Source organism: Gorilla gorilla, chromosome 3 (genome assembly GCF_029281585.2).
Source record: "Gorilla gorilla gorilla isolate KB3781 chromosome 3, NHGRI_mGorGor1-v2.1_pri, whole genome shotgun sequence".
NCBI classification, from domain to species: Eukaryota; Metazoa; Chordata; class Mammalia; order Primates; family Hominidae; genus Gorilla; species Gorilla gorilla.
Genome location: NC_073227.2, coordinates 160342270 through 160360608, shown reverse-complemented (window position 1 = coordinate 160360608; position 18339 = coordinate 160342270). Strand labels below are relative to the sequence as shown.

The 18339-nt window shown below is 44.4% G+C and overlaps 1 protein-coding gene across 2 annotated transcripts in view; it reads left to right on the top strand.

Moving 5' to 3' along the window:
• The first annotated feature begins 2120 nt into the window (after positions 1-2120).
• SETD7 (SET domain containing 7, histone lysine methyltransferase) overlaps positions 2121-18339 on the top strand; it is a 51468-nt gene continuing 35249 nt past the window's right edge. The window contains exons 1-2 of one of the 2 annotated variants that reach the window (XM_004040406.5): positions 2121-3251; positions 12317-12446. In XM_004040406.5, coding sequence (XP_004040454.2) covers positions 3212-3251; positions 12317-12446 — 170 coding nt within the window. In that variant the 5' untranslated portion in view covers positions 2121-3211. Of the gene's footprint in view, positions 3252-12316; positions 12447-15002; positions 15176-18339 lie in introns of those variants that run through there. The other variant, XM_063705554.1, reaches the window with a different exon arrangement.

The window sequence follows — 18339 nt, the reverse complement described above, 5'->3', positions numbered from 1 at the left end:
CTGCCAAGTTAGGAGCTGAGCCACACTACTTCTGCTGCTGCTGTTGCTGCTGCACATTGTTTGTGATTAAGAGTTTTATTGATTTTCTAGCCCATGACCACATTGGTGGGGACAGAGTACGACAGGGGAAACTGGTGGAAAGCCAAGTAGAAAGAGAGTTTATGAAATCAGCTCTCAATGAAGAAAACTGTGGGAAAGAATGCGATGGAAGCAGATTTGGGGCCAGTCGATGTGGGAAAGTAGAACAACTCAAAAATGCTCTTCAGATTTGAACTGAAACAAAGCACTTTGCCAAAACATAGGAGGAGAATCCAGTCTGTGAGAAAGACTCAGCACTGTTTATATAAAACAGAATATTCCTATCTGCAAAATCATTGCTGACAATGCTTAACCCACATTCTGTACCAGGCACTGTGTTGTGTTCTAGGACCATAAATAAGAATCAGTCCGTCTAGAGAAGGAGACTCGAAACATACACAACATGATTTGTAAAGATACAAGTGGATCTTAAGAGAGTCATAAAAACATTTTGCCCCAGCTTTGGGCCCAGAGCCAGCAGGAATGAATGGTGGGGGAAGAGGGATGGGACTGTCTCCCTGCTGCTGCCTGCCTCATGTGCAGATCTGGTGAAGGTTCTCTGTAGTTTGACCCCTCATCACTACTGACTTTGCTAGAAAGACCCTGCTCCCTTCCTGTCCCTGCCTCTTGCAGGTCCAGAGGACCCCTGCTTCACTGACGGCGGGGGCCGGGGTTGGGGGGTGCCGTAGGCAGGGTTTCAGGTGTTCTCAAGGTAGTAGGTAGAAAGGGAGCGCTTGACAGTTTGGGTGCTTAGTACAGGCTGGGAAAACCTCACAGCACCAAGGGGACAGTTGGACACTTGCAACATGATTCCTCCCCTCTCCTTCACTCCCACACGTACCCACCCACCATGAAACTGTGTCTTCTGTACGTCTTGAGAGATTTCTTCCAGCCTCCCAGCCCTGCCTCACTGCCTTTGAGTAAGAGAATAAAGTCTTTTTGCTGCTTCCTTCAGCTTTCAGCATTGTTTTTGCCCCTGAAAATCAACTGGAAACTGGGGAAGACGAGTATCTGCTATGTTCTAGTGCACCAGTATAATATGCAAGGGAGGAGGTGATATGTAAAAAGGTTAAATGAGAAAAAATATCATATAATTCAAAACCAGTGAGTGACCGAGCTCAGTAAATGATGGCTTTTTAAAAATCAGATATAAAATCCTGTTTCTGTGTTTCATGTTTGAAAATGATGTAACCTAAAGTGGCTCTTTCATCTTCCACTGCACGTACACCTTCTCTGTTTAGCCTTGGACTCCCAGTATCTGCACTGGAGGACTTTAAGGAGGTCAAACCTAAGCCAAGAGACTTCAGAGAGGTCTAGACTAAGCTAGAGGGTGTCTTGCTTGAGCCAAAGAACCTCAGAGTGCTCTAGCCTAAGCCCCAAGGACCTTATGTCAATGTAGACTAAGCCTCTAATCTGGAGGAATTCAGGCTGGCTGGCTGGGCTCCCAAGACACCTCTGCAGGTGAGCAGCACCAGGACTCAAGTCTCCTAACTTCTGGTCCAGGACCCTCCCCTTTCTAAAACAGTCAAAGGGGCTGAAATTCCTGGAAGTGTGTGGGGCTAATGTCCCTAGCATTGTTCTCTTTTTCATAGAGGAAAAGCTGACTTTAAGAAAGAAGCCGGCAATACTTGACAAAAATATCTACCATTTAAGCACAGAGCCAAAAGCAAGGAGTAGTCTCCTGGGCGCTGGAAGTATTTTGAAATCCCCAAAGTCTCATTCATTGATCAGAAAACAAAATGGAATTACTTTTTTTTTTGCTCCCTCCTCCCCTCCATGCAGTAGCTGTTCTTGGCAGGTGCCCAGAGCGGCACCCGGTAATTCCACGGTACATTGTGTACATTTACATCTGTTTAATCGGCTATTTACAGTCGCCCTTTACCGCCACCTGTAAGAGGCAGCGCCATAACGACACTAAGTGGCCGGGCCGGAAGCCGGGTGCCCAGTGGTTTTCTCCACTTGAGGACGCCTGAATCTGTGAAGTGGTTGGCACTTGGAGAAACAGAGAGACAGCTGGGGACATCACACGTACAGGGCGGGAGGCGCGGGAAAGAGGCGCGCCAGACGGAGGGTCCTTCCTTCCTCGTTAGCTCCACTCGGCGGCTCCTTTTCCATTACCACAGCAGCAAGGAGGAACCTGCCGAGCCTTCGGTGCGGCTTGTTTCCTGCCTGACAGAGAGCCCGCTGCCATTTGGATTTGATGAATTTCTGAATCACCCGAGGGCCTGGCGACCCGAAGGAGGGCGGGGAATGGGGGCGCTGGGGTGGACCCGCCATCCTGCGGAATCCGGGCCAGATAACAGCCCCCGAGCTGGGGAAATCGGCTTGCGGATGTGATGCGGGACCGCGAGGACACCTGCGCTCCCTTGCGTGTCGCACTCGTGCAGCTCCCGGTGGCGAACGGGGTGATGTGGGGGCGAGGGTGAGAGGAAGTCCAGGCGCCAGAGCGTCAGAAACGCTTCCTTAGCTTCCCTGGCACTTTGGAGGCTGTCTCGAGGGAACACGGACAGTGCACGACGGACTTTCAAGTTGCTCCCGGCACAACGGGAGGTCGGGAGCTCGGAGCCCCTACGGGCGGTCCAAGTGTCCGCGAGAAGCCCGCAGCGCCCAGGACCGCGTTGAGCGCTCGGGGCGCGCCAAGCCGCACCTAAGCAAAAGAGAAACGCTGACGGGCCGGAGGCGGGTTGGCTGGGACGCGGAATACGCGCGGCCCCGGAGCGCCTTTCGTTTTAAGGAGCCTTACTTCTGGAAAGGGACAGGGAACTGTCAATCAGCGAGGGAGGGAGCGCACCGGCGCTGGGTGATGTCAGCGGATCAGCTGCTCGATAACAAAGAGAGGGTATTACAGGAGAAAGTTGCAGCAGCGGCAGCGGCCAAGGCGGCACACCGGAGCCTCCGAGGCGAGGGGCAAGTGGGCGAAGGGAGGGGGGACGACGGCTGCTGCCGCAGCAGCTGAAGGCCAAGGAATTGAAAGGGCTGTAGGGGGAGGCAGTGCGAGCCAGCCCCGACTGCTCCTCCTCTTCCTCCTCCTCCTCCAAACTCGCGAGCCCCAGAGCTCGCTCAGCCGCCGGGAGCACCCAGAGGGACGGGAGGCAGCCGCGCAGCCCCGAGCTGGGCAGGGTCCCCAGCCGCCATGGATAGCGACGACGAGATGGTGGAGGAGGCGGTGGAAGGTACAAGCATTTCTCCGGGGCCGGGGGAGGAGGCGCAGAGGGCCTGGAGCGCGGAAGGAGTGGCGGGCTGCGAGCAGCGCGGCGCCGGGCCCCGCGGCCGCCACTGTCCCCTACACGGGTGGCCGGTTTCCCGGCTCGGGCGGGGGCCCGACAGCCACGGTCACGCCGCCGGGAGCGCGCACTGCGCGGCGGGGCGCAGGCCGAGAATGGGGCTCCGCCAGGCCGGGGGCGCTGGAAACGCACGGCCGCTCCATCCCGCCCGGCCACAGCCTGCATCCACCCTCGGAGTTGCGAAACCTGCCCCGCGCTCTGGTCTTTCCGCCTTTGGGCGCGGAGGGTGGGTGCACTCCGCAGGGCAGCCCCTTGAGGCCGGCGGACTCCGCGGAGCAATCCCCTAGCCCAGTTTTGGCCACCCCGATCCCCTCCCGGCCGCCAGCCCTTCCCTTCTGCTGCCTCTGCGCCCCGCGGCGGCCGCGGCCCCGTCCGGGTAGGTCCCCCGGCGCAGCGCACGGGGCCAGACCAGGCACGTGGCAGCCGCGGCCCAGGCGGCAGCTCTTCCGAAAAGATGAAATCATTGTCGGGCGACGGACAAGTCTCCCGACCCGGGACTCGAACGTGCGCCGTCCGGGAGGCGGGCAGCCCTCCCCTCAGCTGCCCCCGAGCGAACTCAGTCAGGCCTCCCCCTCCCCCTTCCTGCTTGGCTGGGATGCAGCCGCCACGCTGTGCAGGCGCGCCGCGAGTCCGCACCGAAATTGCTGGGTGACACTTAACTTTCTGAATTCCATGCCGTTGGCTGTGGGTGATATCACCGCCTCGGTGTCGTGTTTCTCCGCCCCTTCTCTTCTACCGCCCCTCCCCCGACTTTTCTCGCCACTTTGTTTTGCTGAGTTTCTCCACCTTTTTTTTTTTTTTTGCTAGTTCTGAAAAAACGATGTGGGGACGTTATACAATCTCGTTGTTTGTATCATAGGATGTTATGATTTTGTAACAGCGAATACTGGAAAATACTCTTTAGCGTATTTATTTGGTTCCACTACATACAGTACGTCGTGATGTTTTTCAGTGTGGTGTGGTATGATACCAGAATGTTTTAAACTAAGCATGTGAGTAAATAATTTTTAGCTGTTGGTTGAATCCGGTTTCTGTCTGATTTGTATAAACACAAGTTCTGACGAAGGATAAAGAAAAAAAGTGGCGACACTACAAATGCATAAGGATACATGGTTATTGTTACACTAGGGAAAAATCAGTTTTAATGTTTTCATAAACATAACTCCCTTTGCAGTGCTTCTGAGATCTTAAGGGGAGATTAAGCAGACTAATATTTCTGAACTCTTGAAAAGTATCCAATGTAATGCCAATATTAAAACTTATTTCTTCATCTAACTTCGAAGCCAATTAAAGACTGTGGTTTTTGTTAAGAAAATTTTCACCATGTTGTGAACTCACAGAGCTATTTATCTCTCTAATAAATAAAGCCAATGTTGGGGCTTACTGGAGTGAGGCCCAGATACATTGATTGAGTTGATCCACAGGGAGCCTTCTGAGAAGTTAAAAGTTGTTGACTTCTTGTGCCTCCATGTTGTGAAAGATAAAGGAAAAATGATCTCAGATTGTTAGGGCTTGCTCTCTTTCTTCAACGTTTACTTTTACTTGTAAAAATTAAATACAAACCCTTAATTGCTGGTACTGTTCTCCATGTTAAACCACATCCATTCCCCTTTGAAGCTGTTTACAAACATATGTCCAGTTGTCCATAGTCCTCAGGCTCCTTTGCAGACTGTGACCAAGAGCTTTAGAAATGGCAGTATTGTTTTTTGAGACCATCCACTGGATTCGAAAACAGGGAAGTTCATATAAACAGGGATGGTTTTGTTTTATAGGGTAATTATGTACATTATTGTCCAAAATCAGAACCCCCTTGAGAATGAGAGGGCACACTATTAATAATGATGTTGGGGCAGGTAGCTTAAGCCTTGAATGTCTGGGGCAATCTGGGACACATGGTCACTCAGTTGTAGCTAACTAAACAATTAGAGCAGCACAGAATCTTTAAAAACCCCTAGAAGCATCTCAGGCTCTAACTTGCACAATGCCAGGAGTGTGTGTGTGCACATGCAGTAAACTGTACCTGTGCGTGCGCTCTTGTCCAGCCATTCTTGGCCTTTTTAGTGCTGTTTGCAATAGTCTTTACATAACATCTAACGCTTACATAGGGGACTGGTATAAACTGCTTCTGTTCTTTCCCAAAGAGAAGCTAGTCTGAATATCTTAGTGTTTAAGTACCAACTAATCTACCTCTTTCCATAAACAGAGCCTCTGTTCTCAGTAGTTTCATTGTCATAGCTATTATTATCATTGCTATAATTGTTTAGTTCTTATTAAGTGCAGGCTCTGTGCTAAGTGTTTCACAGACATTATCCATTCAGTCTTATTCAGTCTTATGAGGTGGGTACTAATATTATCCTAATTTTACAGAGGCGGGAACTGAGGCATACAGAAGTTAAGGACTAATCCAAGAACACTCAGTGAGGTGGAGAGACTGGCTTGAACCTCCAAAACAGCCCTCCACCAGACCAAACTGTCTTCCTACATTTTTTATTTTTAATGAGTTAGTCAAATTTATGAAACACTTGGTAACTGAGTTTGGAAGCAACAGTTAAATATTATGTCAGTGCCATTTTTTATCAGTGTAACTCTGTAGAGGTTGGTTCTGATAGAGTTCAGTGACTTTCAGAAAAATGTATTTGGGGAGAAAGAACTTAACCTGTGTCCTCTGCAATAGCTATCTTTTTTCTTCTTCATTAGAGATTTACTCTGGGGAAGAAATTAGTCTCTTCAGGATTGAGTTTAAATGTCTTATATATCATGTGCATTTGGTTCTCTGTCAGGGTATGATTGTAACTCTGGGAAAGTTCTGAACTCAGAGTGGACAAATCCCTGAGGTGAGGGGAGTGGCGGAGGCTGTGTCGAGAGAGTGTTCTGTGTACTGTGTTGGCTGTGCTCTTGTGGGAAGAAGGCAGCAAGCCCTGGGCCTCAGAGGACCTCAGAGCTCCACCTGAGCTCTGGTGTGGCTTTTGGAAAACACTTTGAGACACACTGGTTCAGTGAAGAGTGATGTTTAGTTTTCCAGTGTTATTCCCCTGGGCATCTGGAAACAGAAATTTATTACAGCATCTATTTCTTTGTCTACCCATAGATACAAAGATGAATATGATGTGGTCTCTAATATGATTTCAAATAAATATATCTATACAGATGAATTGTGATGGTTGAGAGGAAGTAAAAATTAGTTCCAGCTTAGGGAAGTCAAAGGGGAAAGATTTTCCAGAAGAGGTGCCATAGAGCTGAGTCAGGTTGAGAGGGGAACTTTGTGAGTGAAGACACGGAGGCATGGAATTCTGCGGGTGCACCCAGAGAACAGTCATTTGATTTTGCTGCAACATGGAGCTTACAAGGAGAAAAGTGGAGGGGAAGACAGGGAAAGGAGGCTGGGTAGCAGGCTGAGAGCATGGACTGTGTGCTGGAAGCCATGGAAGCCGTGGGAGCTCTTTAGAAAAGGGAATGACAGGATCAAGGCTCCACTCCGGGAAGATGAACAGGCAGTGGCCAGCAGGACAGTCAGAGGGGCTGACACAGCAGATGAGGTACCTTGAAGTCTCTTTGCAGTGGTCCAGATGCACAGTTATGATGGCAGGAAAAACAGAAGGGCCTGGAAATGTGTAGGAGACATGGAGGAAGAATGATCAAAAAGGAGAAATATCAGAACAAGGGGCCAGAATGAAAATAAGCAGCTCAGTGTTCCACTGCCACAACCCCTTCAAAATATTAAGAATGTTTTTTATTAACACTCCCCCTAATATCAGATTCTACTTGTCTCTGCTAAGAGTGCTTATGCCCTGTATCTAGGGAAAATGCATATGAAGTGTATTTGTAGCACCCTTTCTGTGTGGGCCACACATTAAAATTATGACCCTCACGATTAATAGATGAACCCTTGCCAACAATTACCCTTAAAAAAAAATTATCCAGGTAACAAACTTTCATATGTACCCCCGGATCTAAAATAAAAGTTGAAATAATTTTTTAAAAACCTAAAAAATTAAAAAATTTTAAAAAGATCAAAACATCAAGCTATGTTTTTAAGAGTTGGTGATTGAATGCGTCACCAGGAGGGCATGTTCTTTGCGTTAAACAGAATAAGCTTGACTTTTATTATTGTTGGTTTTTGTTTTTCAATTTATTTATTTATTTAATGAGATGGGGTCTCACTGTATTGCCCAGTCTGGTCTTCTGGGCTCAAGAGATACACCTTGGCTTCCCAAAGTGCTGGGATTACAGGCGTGAGCCACTGCGCCCGGCCTATTAATTGTTGTTTTTTAAAGCAATGTTCTAGTCTACAAAACCAACAGTGTGTGTGTAGGGTCTCTGGTTCTAAGGGAAATACTCACACGCCACTCTCAGATCTCTTGTGAGTAAGCCTGAGACATTAAGCAGCTGGGTGTCTGATCCAGAGGGAATTTACTTTGCTGAGATTGAGATGTACATTGCTGCTTAGAATATAGGCCTGGCTCTTATCAGATTCAGGAAGAAGCTCCCTCAGAAGTAACTAGAGGGGAAAATTGTAACTTTCTATCTGTTCAATAGATAATGACCATAGAATAAAGTGAAAAAGTAGACTTGTGAACTGATACTTTTTTCCTTTCTCTAACTTCTGTAAATATTTAAAATCATGCTACAGACAGATACACAGAACATTAGCTCCGGCAACCTTAAAAACACAGAGCAGTCATTCAAGTTAATTTTCCCTGTTGCTTGGGCCTGGTGTTCACCCTCTGTTCAGTGGGAACTCGCCTGGAAGGCTGTTGGCTGACTTGGCGCATTTTACAAATTGACCTCATGCAGAGCAAGGAGGACTAGTGTTTCCCTTCAAGTTAGATAACACTTGGAAGAGATAGGACTTTGCAACCGGGATATGCTGTTGGAAACCTGGTGGTTCTGTGTGAATGATCGTAACCACAAAGCCTTCTTCCACTTCCCTGCCAGGGACCTGGGGGTTCCTACCTTTTTAGAGGTACCTTCTTACCATCACCAAGGAAGAGTGTGTTCAACTAGTTTGCCAGTGTCTAGAATGGGAATTAAAGGATTTGGAGAAGGGGCTTTCAGTATTCATCAGCACACTCAGTGTGGCAATGTCTCTTGGGCAAGTCTCATAAAGCATTGGTGTCTTCATCTGTAAGATGAGAATATGGGAGACTGTTTTGAGGCTTACATTTGATAACAGGAAAGCATATAACCCAATGCCAGATCATAGTAGATTCATACACTTTTTTTCTCCTCTGTTTATCAGTACCCCTGTGCATTAAATTGACTTACTGACATGACAAAATATTACATGATCTTATTGTCCAAATATTAATGATCTTATTGGCATTTGAAAAAGAGTTATGTCAGACTCTGTTCTAGCACTAATGTTGAAAGAAGATGGAAGAGCACTGCAACCTAGTCTCTTCTCTTTCTCATGGAAAGTCTCCGTTATTGTTTTGGTTGTGGCTGCTGTTTTAGACATAAAGTTCTACTGCTAGGAAAACTACTCCAGGATATTAAATATTCAGAGTGGAAGTCTTGAATGATCACAACCCTTAATCTCTAGTTCCTTTAATTGATCACACCCTAAGGATGTAAAGAAAACAAAACAAGCCAGGAAGGGGCTCCTGCTGTCATCTAATAGATTTCAGAACTCTCTCACAACCAGCAATCTAAAAGCCTTCAGAATGATAGGGAGTGGTCACATGTCCAAGCACCTCCTTAATGTGCAAGGTCACCAGAGTAATGGCCATCATTTGGTAGCTCTCCCCTGTCCTTGTCTCTCCCAAGAGATTAAGACGATGATAGGGCTCCTCTTCATTTGCCTGTTGAAAGGCATTGAGGCCAGGTGTGGTGGTTCTTGCCTGTAATCCCAGCACCCAAAGTGGGTGGACCACTTGAGCTCAGGAGTTTGAGACCAGCCTGGGCAACACAGTGAGACCCTATCTCTATAAAAAAAATTTTTTAATTAGCCGTTTTGGACGCTGAGGTGGGTAGATTGCCTGAGGTCAGAAGTTCGAGACCAGCCTGGCCAATATAGTGAAACCTCATCTCTACTAAAAATACAAAAAAATTAGCTGGGCTTGGGGGCAGGTGCCTGTAATCCCAGCTACTAGGGAGGCTGAGGCAGGACAATTGCTTGCATCTGGGAGGCGGAGGTTGCAGTGAGCCAAGATCGCACCATTGCACTCCATTCTGGACAAAAAGAGTAAAACTCTGTCTCAAAAAAATATTTTTTTTTTAAATTAGCCAGTTGTGGTGATGTCTACCTATAGTCCCAGCTACATTGGAGGCTGAGGCAAAAGGATCACTTGAGCCTACAAGTTGAGGTTACAGTGAACTATGGTCTCATCACTGCACTCCAGCCTGAGTAACAGGGTGAGACCCTGTCTCTAAAAAATAAAGGAAGGAGGAAGAGAAAGAGGGAAGGAGGGAGTGAGGTGAGAAAGGAAGAAAAGGAGGGAAGGAGGGAGGGAGGCAAAGAGGGAGGAAGGAAAGAAGGAAGGAAGGAATAATTCTTCATGGAGTGGAGTTGACATTTTTGTTGTCATCTCAACTGGGATCAGTACTATCCTCCAAGGGCTTACAGTATGTTATATGACACTTTCAACTTTCCCTAATATCTAAATTCTATTGCTGAGGGTGCACCTTCGGTGTTTTATTCAGAAATAGGACAGGGCTGAAGGAAGGTGGAAATTAATTTATATTGGACATTTTTTTCTTAGTGTTCAGATTTATTGTAATTCTCTCAATCTAAAGTGGAATAACAAATTTTATCAAACATAAGCTTTTAAAACTCTGAAATATGTGAACTGTTTTCTATGGTGAAAGCATTTTCAACAAGTTAATAAATGCTCTAGTATGAGGCTAAACTGATTATTTGGATATTAATACCTAAATCAAAAGTAGGACACTGAATTTATATGCCTAAATTTAACTTGATCGCAACAACATTTCACTAAAAAAAGCTCTTAGCAATACACTGAGTGGCTTTTTTTAATGAAAAGAAAAAAGCAAATTTAATTTATTTCAATGAGAGAAATGGCATCAGATATTTAGAAAATAATTGTCCAAGTGATTTCATATGACTCAAATGTCATTGAATTTATGTCATGTACAATTAGTTTTTGAGCGAGAAGAAAGCAATTATGGCCTAGTTCCCTTCTGACCATTAATTTCCTGGGCCTTTCCTCTTTTGTGTTAAGAGGAAGGGATCCATATTGATTATGATTTATTTAAGTAGATGTGTCTTATTGTAAGATGTTCTAGGTAACCCATTGTATACAGAGTCAGATGTAGCAATAAAACACTATAGTTGTTTGCAGCTATTTTATGTTTATGTAATTAATGATACAAATAAAGAGCATATTTATTCTTTTTATTGTTGTTGTTGAGATGGAGTTTCATTCTTGTTGCCCACGCTGGAGTGCAGTGGCACAATCTTGGCTCACTGCAACCTCTGCTTCCTGGGTTCAAGCGATTCTCCTGCCTCAGCCTCCTGAGTAGCTGGGATTACAGATGTCCGCCACCATGCCTGGCTAATTTTTTGTATTTTTAGTAAAGACGGGGTTTCACTGTGTTGGCCAGGCTGGTCTCAAACTCTGGACCTAAGGTGATCCACCCACCTCAGCCTCCGAAAGTGCTGGGATTATAGGCGTGAGCCACCATGCCCGGCCGCATATTTATTCTTTATAAGAGTGTGTACTTACCATCTTTTCCAAGGGCTAATATTCTTTTATCATGTTAGAATAAATTATTTGAGGAGACTAAAGCTTTCATTGTGGTAGTATGGTTTGTGTTTCCTTTTATGTCTGTGAGCCATCTGGAAGCTACATTTCAATGTTTAATGTCCCTGCATTAGACACAGTGTTTAATGTTTTCATACCTTTTCTCTCCATGACCCAGGTTGTTACCCCAAGAAAAAGCCAGTAGAATAACTACTGCCTTCATTTTCACCCACCTCTGCAAAATCAGCTCACCAGAATGATTGGGAAGACACCAATAAGGTGATTCCTGGGTTTTGTAAAACATGTAGATAGTAATGAAAAGCATAAACGTTGACTGTAAATGTCAATATTAAACTATACCAATCTTTGACCTAGGAATAACCAGTGACTTAAAAGTCCATGTAATAACTTCTGCTGATGTTCACAATCCTTGCTTAAATAACCATGTGTATACTCTGGCCCCATTTAAAACACAAGCCCTCTGAGACACAGTGATATATCACAGTATGTGATAAGGTTATTACTAAACATTCAAAGCTGAAAGATTTTGTAAAGTAAACCAGTAGGTTTAAGGTTAAGCTTAAGTTTAAGGTGAGAAGGACTCTGGGTTTCTGTGTTTGTACAATGAGCTCTATAAATCTTAGGGCAATTTTAAAGATATGACTATGTTCCTCGTGTGAATATAACAATAACAGTGAGATTTTCAGACTGGCTAGCAGTCCTCCACATCATATTATAGAATGATATATAAAATCATATTGCATATTTAATGTTCTAGAATTAGATAATTTATTCCAAAGACTGTGTATGTGGCAATTAACTATAAAACTGTGGAATCTCAACCACACTTCAGTTAAGCATGAGAGATTGGAGGCATCAATTCCAAATATGAGGTCTCTCAGGAGAGTACTTGGTAAATTGTGACATGCCCTGCAGATAATATTACTGATAATGACTCTCAGTTCCAGGTAAAAAGCAAGCTTATTTAAAGTTCATATTCTGGAATGTGTCTAAGTCTGTTCTGGACCTATCAGTTCACAAAGTGTACGTAACAATCAATTTGGTACTGCTGGTGCCGATGAGGTGAGAAACCTTTGCACGCTGACTATCCTTTCGTTCCAGGGAGGGGACCCTTTGGCAGCTGGAGGGGAGTTGGGTGGGGGACTTGTCTGGCAGCATCTGAATGCTTAGACGTCAGATGGGAGGAGCACTGAAGATGTTAAGGTTTGCCTTGTGGTTCCCTTTCTCCAGGGCACCTGGACGATGACGGATTACCGCACGGGTTCTGCACAGTCACCTACTCCTCCACAGACAGATTTGAGGGGAACTTTGTTCACGGAGAAAAGAACGGACGGGGGAAGTTCTTCTTCTTTGATGGCAGGTAGCACTCACAGTTTTATTTTGTTCTTTGGGGGTACCGAATTATTTTATGTTAAGGACTAATACAAACGAAAGAATTCAAGTGGAAGTTTTTCTACAATTTATTCAATGGGTAAAATTAACCCCTACCTGTAGGCACTGCTTTGGTGACTGGGGAAGTCACCCTGTGGTTATGGGGAAGTCAGCCTAAGGCTTCTTAGGCTGATGACAGCTCTTGTCATCACTGTCTCCCAGAGTGTGCTTGGCCAAAAGATACCAGATTTGGGGGCCCCCATCTTGCATAAGTTGGTTACATGGTCACCCAATTCTTTGATGGATTTCACTTGATCATTCCGGTAGCGCATCTCCCTGAAGTCACACAAGTGGGGATCGTTTTTGTCAGTGGCCAGTTGCACAGTTCCAGTAAAGTCAGATTCACACTTTTTTCCAAGGGTCACACACACTCTACTGCGTTCAGCACACTCTCCCAGATGTCACGGTCTGGCATCTTAGTACCCCGAAGCAAGATTCTGCCACCTTGTTGGTTCTTCTGCTTCATCGGTTTCTCAGCTTGTTGCCTCTCCTCATGAGATTGATGAAAAAATGCCTGGCAAAGTTCTTCAAAGCCACATCATTGCAGTCCCAGTAATAAGACATAAACAGGTACACACAGGAGGGCAACTCTCTAGACTTCAATTTTTCAAATGCCTGTCTGTGGGATAGTTGGTCTTTTTGTGTGATAATTTAATACTAATGTCAGAACTATGATTTTCCACAGTGTACCTCTAGTTACAGTATTTTTCACAACAGGATTTCTTTTATTTTACTCTCATCCCCTGTCTGAGGACACTGAGAGGGAGAGGCTCCTTACTTGCTTGTGATAGATAGGAATGACTATAGGACGTTTTTCTTTCAAGAAGAGATGGGGTTGCCCAGGCCCAGCTTCCCAACAATGACTTTTAGGCCCTGTCAGCTTCAGGAGCAAAGAGTGACCATGTGAATTTCTCAAGCATTTAGTGGAATTCAGAGCCGCAAAAGGGCTAGCTATTTTCAGACCCGTTGGTTGGGTAAAATGGAAACTGACTTCACCAAAGCAGGTTATAGGATTCTGTAGGATACCGCACCACTTACTAAACTCCTGACATTGGTAATAGGCCAAAGCTTCCTTTGGGAAAGAAAATGTCTAAGCTGACAACTGAAGGGTGATGTCAGGGACTGGTATGTGACCCAGAATCCCTTTTCTGTAGGCAAAGTGCGTTGCTTTAAAGGGGGTAACATTTCTCAGGCTCTCAATGATCCGATGCAATGAGGGGTGAGAAGAGCAATAAAAACCCTCTAAATAACTTTTGTAAAATTTCGTTTTAATTATAATTCCAACCTTCATTTTCCCGTTGCCCCCAACCCCACCTGTTTGTAAAGCAGAGTTTTGCTTACAAACTGTAAATTTTAAATTGTCAGATATTTTATTTCCTTTCTTTTGGGTGGATACTTGAGTGCCACAGAGGCCCATTTCAGTATGTTGGTATTGGCCTGGGCATGTTGGCTCACATCTGTAATCCCAGCACTTTGGGAGGCTGAGGTAGGAGGACTGTTTGAGCCCGGGAATTTGAGAACTGACCAGGGCGACATAGTGAGACCCTGTCTCTGCCACCAGGTGTAGAGACCTTGGGACCTGTGGTCCCAGCTGCTGGGGAGCTGAGGCAGGAAGATTGCTTGAGCACTCCAGCCTGGGTGACAGAGCAAGACCCTGTTTCAAAAAAAAAAAAGTTGGTATCACTGCTTTTCTTTCCTATGACTCCTTTAACCTATGCAGAGGGAAACTTTTCCTGCCCCATTTCCACTGCAATTTTTTTATAGCTCTTTTTTCTGAAAAGTGTCACTTTTAACCTTATTCTGCAAATTTTTTTATTCATTCAACAAGTACATATTTATGTAAATGTCTCCTTCATCTCCAAGGACAGAGGTTTCCTTGAGGGCAGAATCTGTGTCTATTACATCTTTTATGCTTCATAGCACTTTCTCTTAATTTGATACTAAAAAGAAGTCCTTGCTAAGTGAGAGTGGGAGCTGAAAGAGAGGGTAGAATTCACCCAGAACACCCCCCACCCTCCCCCCCACACACACACAAACACACACACACACACACTTTAAATCTGGTAGTTTGATGATGATAGCCAGTAACTGATTGACTCTTTGGGAAAACAGTCCAGCAGATTTGTTTGAATTTGGTGTTGGCTACCTGCTTGCTTTATGGGGCTGATACACAGAGTACTGATGGGCTAGACTAAAATTCTGAACCAGTGTGCCGAGAATGAGCTACTCGTTAGCTTCAAGATGCTGATCCCCTCAGCCCTAGGGTAAGATAGCAAAGTGGGGCCTGAGACTTCCTGGGCACCTGTCTTCTCATATCCAGCTAGTAACTTCTAGCCCCAAACAGCTTCATCCGCTTACCCCAGTGTGTCAGACAAATGCATTAATTTGCAGGTGTGTCATGATATGAACAAGCTGAAGCACCAGGCCAAGTTGCAGCACTAGCCCAGTAACTATCTATAGGCTAGAAATACATTCATTGATTTTTTTTTCCTTTTGAGGCATGAATTCACCATTCTTTTTATTTTATTTTATTTTATTTTATTTTATTTTATTTTATTTTATTTTATTTTATTTTAGATGGGTTCTCACTCCGTTGCCCAGGCTGGAGTGCAGTGCCGTGATCACAGCTCACTGCAGCCTCAACCTCCCTGGACTCAGGTGATCCTCCCACCTCAGCTTCCTGAGTAGCTGTGACTACAGGTGCATGCCACCACACCAGGCTAATTTGTTTTGTATTTTTTATAGAGATGGAGTTTTGCCATGTTGCCCAGGCTGGTCTCAAACTCCTGAGCTCAAGTGATCCACCCGCCTCAGCCTCTCAAGTGCTGGGGTTACAGGCGTGAGCCATTGTGCCCAGCCTAACCAATTCACTAATTTTTGTTTGTTTGTTTGTTTGTTTTGTTTTGTTTTGTTTTTTGAGACAGAGTCTCGCTCTGTCGCCCAGGGTGGAGTGCAGTGGCGCGATCTCGGCTCACTGCAAGCTCCGCCTCCTGGGTTCACGCCATTCTCCTGCCTCAGCCTCCCAACTAGCTGGGACTACAGGCGCCCGCCACCACGCCCAGCTAATTTTTTGTATTTTTAGTAGAGACGGGGTTTCACCGTGTTAGCCAAGATGGTCTCGATCTCCTGACCTCGTGATCCACCCGCCTCGGCCTCCCAAAGTGCTGGGATTACAGGCGTGAGCCACCGCGCCCGGCCTGTTTGTTTGTTTGAGATGGAGTCTTGCTCTGTCTCCCAGGCTGGAGTGCAGTGGCGCGATCTTGGCTCACTGCAGGCTCCGCCTCCTGGGTTCACGCCATTCTCCTGCCTCAGCCTCCTGCGTAGCTGGGACTACAGGCACCCACCACCCTGCCCGGCCATTTTTTTTTTTTTTTTTTTTTGTATTTTTTTAGTAGAGACGGGGTTTCACCTTGTTAGCCAGGATGGTCTCGATCTCCTGACCTCGTGATCCGCCCGCCTTGGCCTTCCAAAGTGCTGGGATTACGGGTGTGAGCCACTACACCCACCCAATTCACTAATTTTTATATCTACCACTCAAACACCTGTGGAGATGTTGATTAAATAGAATCAAGGAAAAATAGTGTTAGCGAGGACCTCAAGAGATTATCTTGGTTATCTTCAGATAGATGGGAGTTAATACCTTAAGGGGAAAATGTCAGTATCATTGGTTTTATTACACATGATGGAACAGTGTGGTGACAGGATCTCAAAAGGTCATTCTCATCTTCTTAAACCCAAATACTGATCATGTTACGAGACATCTGCTAAAAGGATTTGCTGTAAAAATTAGTAAGAGAGTCTTACAACTGAATAAAAGGTCAAGAATCTACCAGGGTTTTCTAAGGCAGATGTGGGATTTGATTATGGATAAGTCAGTTGTTTCTACATGAAGCAGTTTTTATTTATATTTGTCTATTACTTTTTCTCCCTGTTCCCACCCCCGGCTTTTAGAGCTTGATATATTGGGTAAAATTAAGTGGGAATGCTTTGCCTTTATTGTCAGTCATCAACCTTTGGTTTGGAAAAATTCCTTAAAAAAGGCTGACAGTAGGTTTTGAATAACAAGCGAGGAGACAAAAACTTTGTATTGAAGAAAGTTGTTGAAACCTGTTATGCTGGTTTGTGTCCCCATCAAAGAGTTTGTCTGAAATTGTGGGAACCCATGTTCTGACAAGGAAAGAGACAAGGAAAATCACAGTGTAGTAACGGAAGACTTGGCCTAAATATTCTAATTTTATATGAAAACTGAACCCCAGAATATGATTTATGAGAAGTATCCAAACAAATATAAACATATCAAGAAAATTATAGAATCAGTGTTTCCCTTGACATCGAATGAGATAAATCTGAATAAGAATTTCAAATATCCAGATAACTAGGAAAAATAGCCCTGTGAAATTTTAAAACCGAATTTGTAAATAGAAGCAGAATATTTTATTTTATTTTTAAATTGCAAACATAACAAATGCTTAGTGGAATAAAACAAAACTTCAAGAAATTCAGAAATGTGAAAGTGCTCCCCCCCGCTTTTTTTTAACCCCAACCCATGCCATAGAAGTAATTACTATTGGCAGAGAATTTGCACATCTTAACTAAACATATTCAAGGTAAAATATAGAAATAGCCATTTTTAAAGTTTTATTTTAATTGACACATAATTCTACATTTTTCTGGGGTAAAGTGTGATTTTGATACATAAACACATTGTGTAATGACCAATCAGGGTAATTAGCATATCCATCACCTCAAAGATTCATCATTTCTTTCTGGTAAGAACATTCAAAATCCCTTCTTCTAGCTATTTTGAAGTATACAGTGTATTACTGTTGACCGTAGTCACCCTGTTATGTAATAGAACACCAGAACTTATTCTTGCTATCTAACTGTAACTTTGTACCTGTTGACCAACCTCTCCCCATCCTTCCCTCCTGCCTTCTACTCCCCAGCCTCTGTTAACCACTGTTCTGTTCTCTACTTCTGTAAGATCAGCTTTTTCAGATTCCCCACATACAAATGAGATCATGCAGTATTTGTCCTTTTGTGCTTGGCTTATTTCACTTTACATGATGTCCTCTAGGATCATTCATATTGTCACAAATGACAGGATTTCGTTTTGTTTTTATGCTGAATAGTATACCATTGTGTACGTATATACCACATTTTCTTTATCCATTCATCTGTTAATGGAAACTTGGATTGATTTCATATCTTGGCTGTTGTGAATAGTGCAATAAACATGGGAGTACAGATACCTCTTCAACATATGGAAGAAATAGCTATCTATTTCTAAATCAGTTTAAATAGCAAAAATGTACATTGTTTACCTGTTCACAACTGTCTCAGATTCAGAATGTTTGCTAGTTTTGAGATCATAATACTTAGTCTTTTCTTCATTATATGACAAAATGTGGAAGAGAAAAGCTAAGTTACTACAACCAGCTTATTAAGTCAGAAACCTAAAATCAGAATACTCATGCTTTACCAGACGGTTTGCCCTACAATAGGAATGAATGAGAACATAACCTTATTTTAAAAATTGTTTTTAAAGCAGCTATTGTGTCCATTCCCGCCTCCTCTATTAAAAGGGAAGAAGAAATTATCCTGAGATTCAGTAACTGGGACTTCTTTACATCCACTCTGGTCCCGAGATAAAGGAATTTATGCAGCGTGGTGACAGGAATCTTGAGGCTTTGTTGTTGTGGATCTGGAGTCTGTCTGGCACCAGTGGATTTGCTGGAGTACCATGGGGTGTGATGAAAACGTGTAGTGTTCAGAATACTTTGATACACACATCTCTAATTTTTATACTAACCCTCGATTCT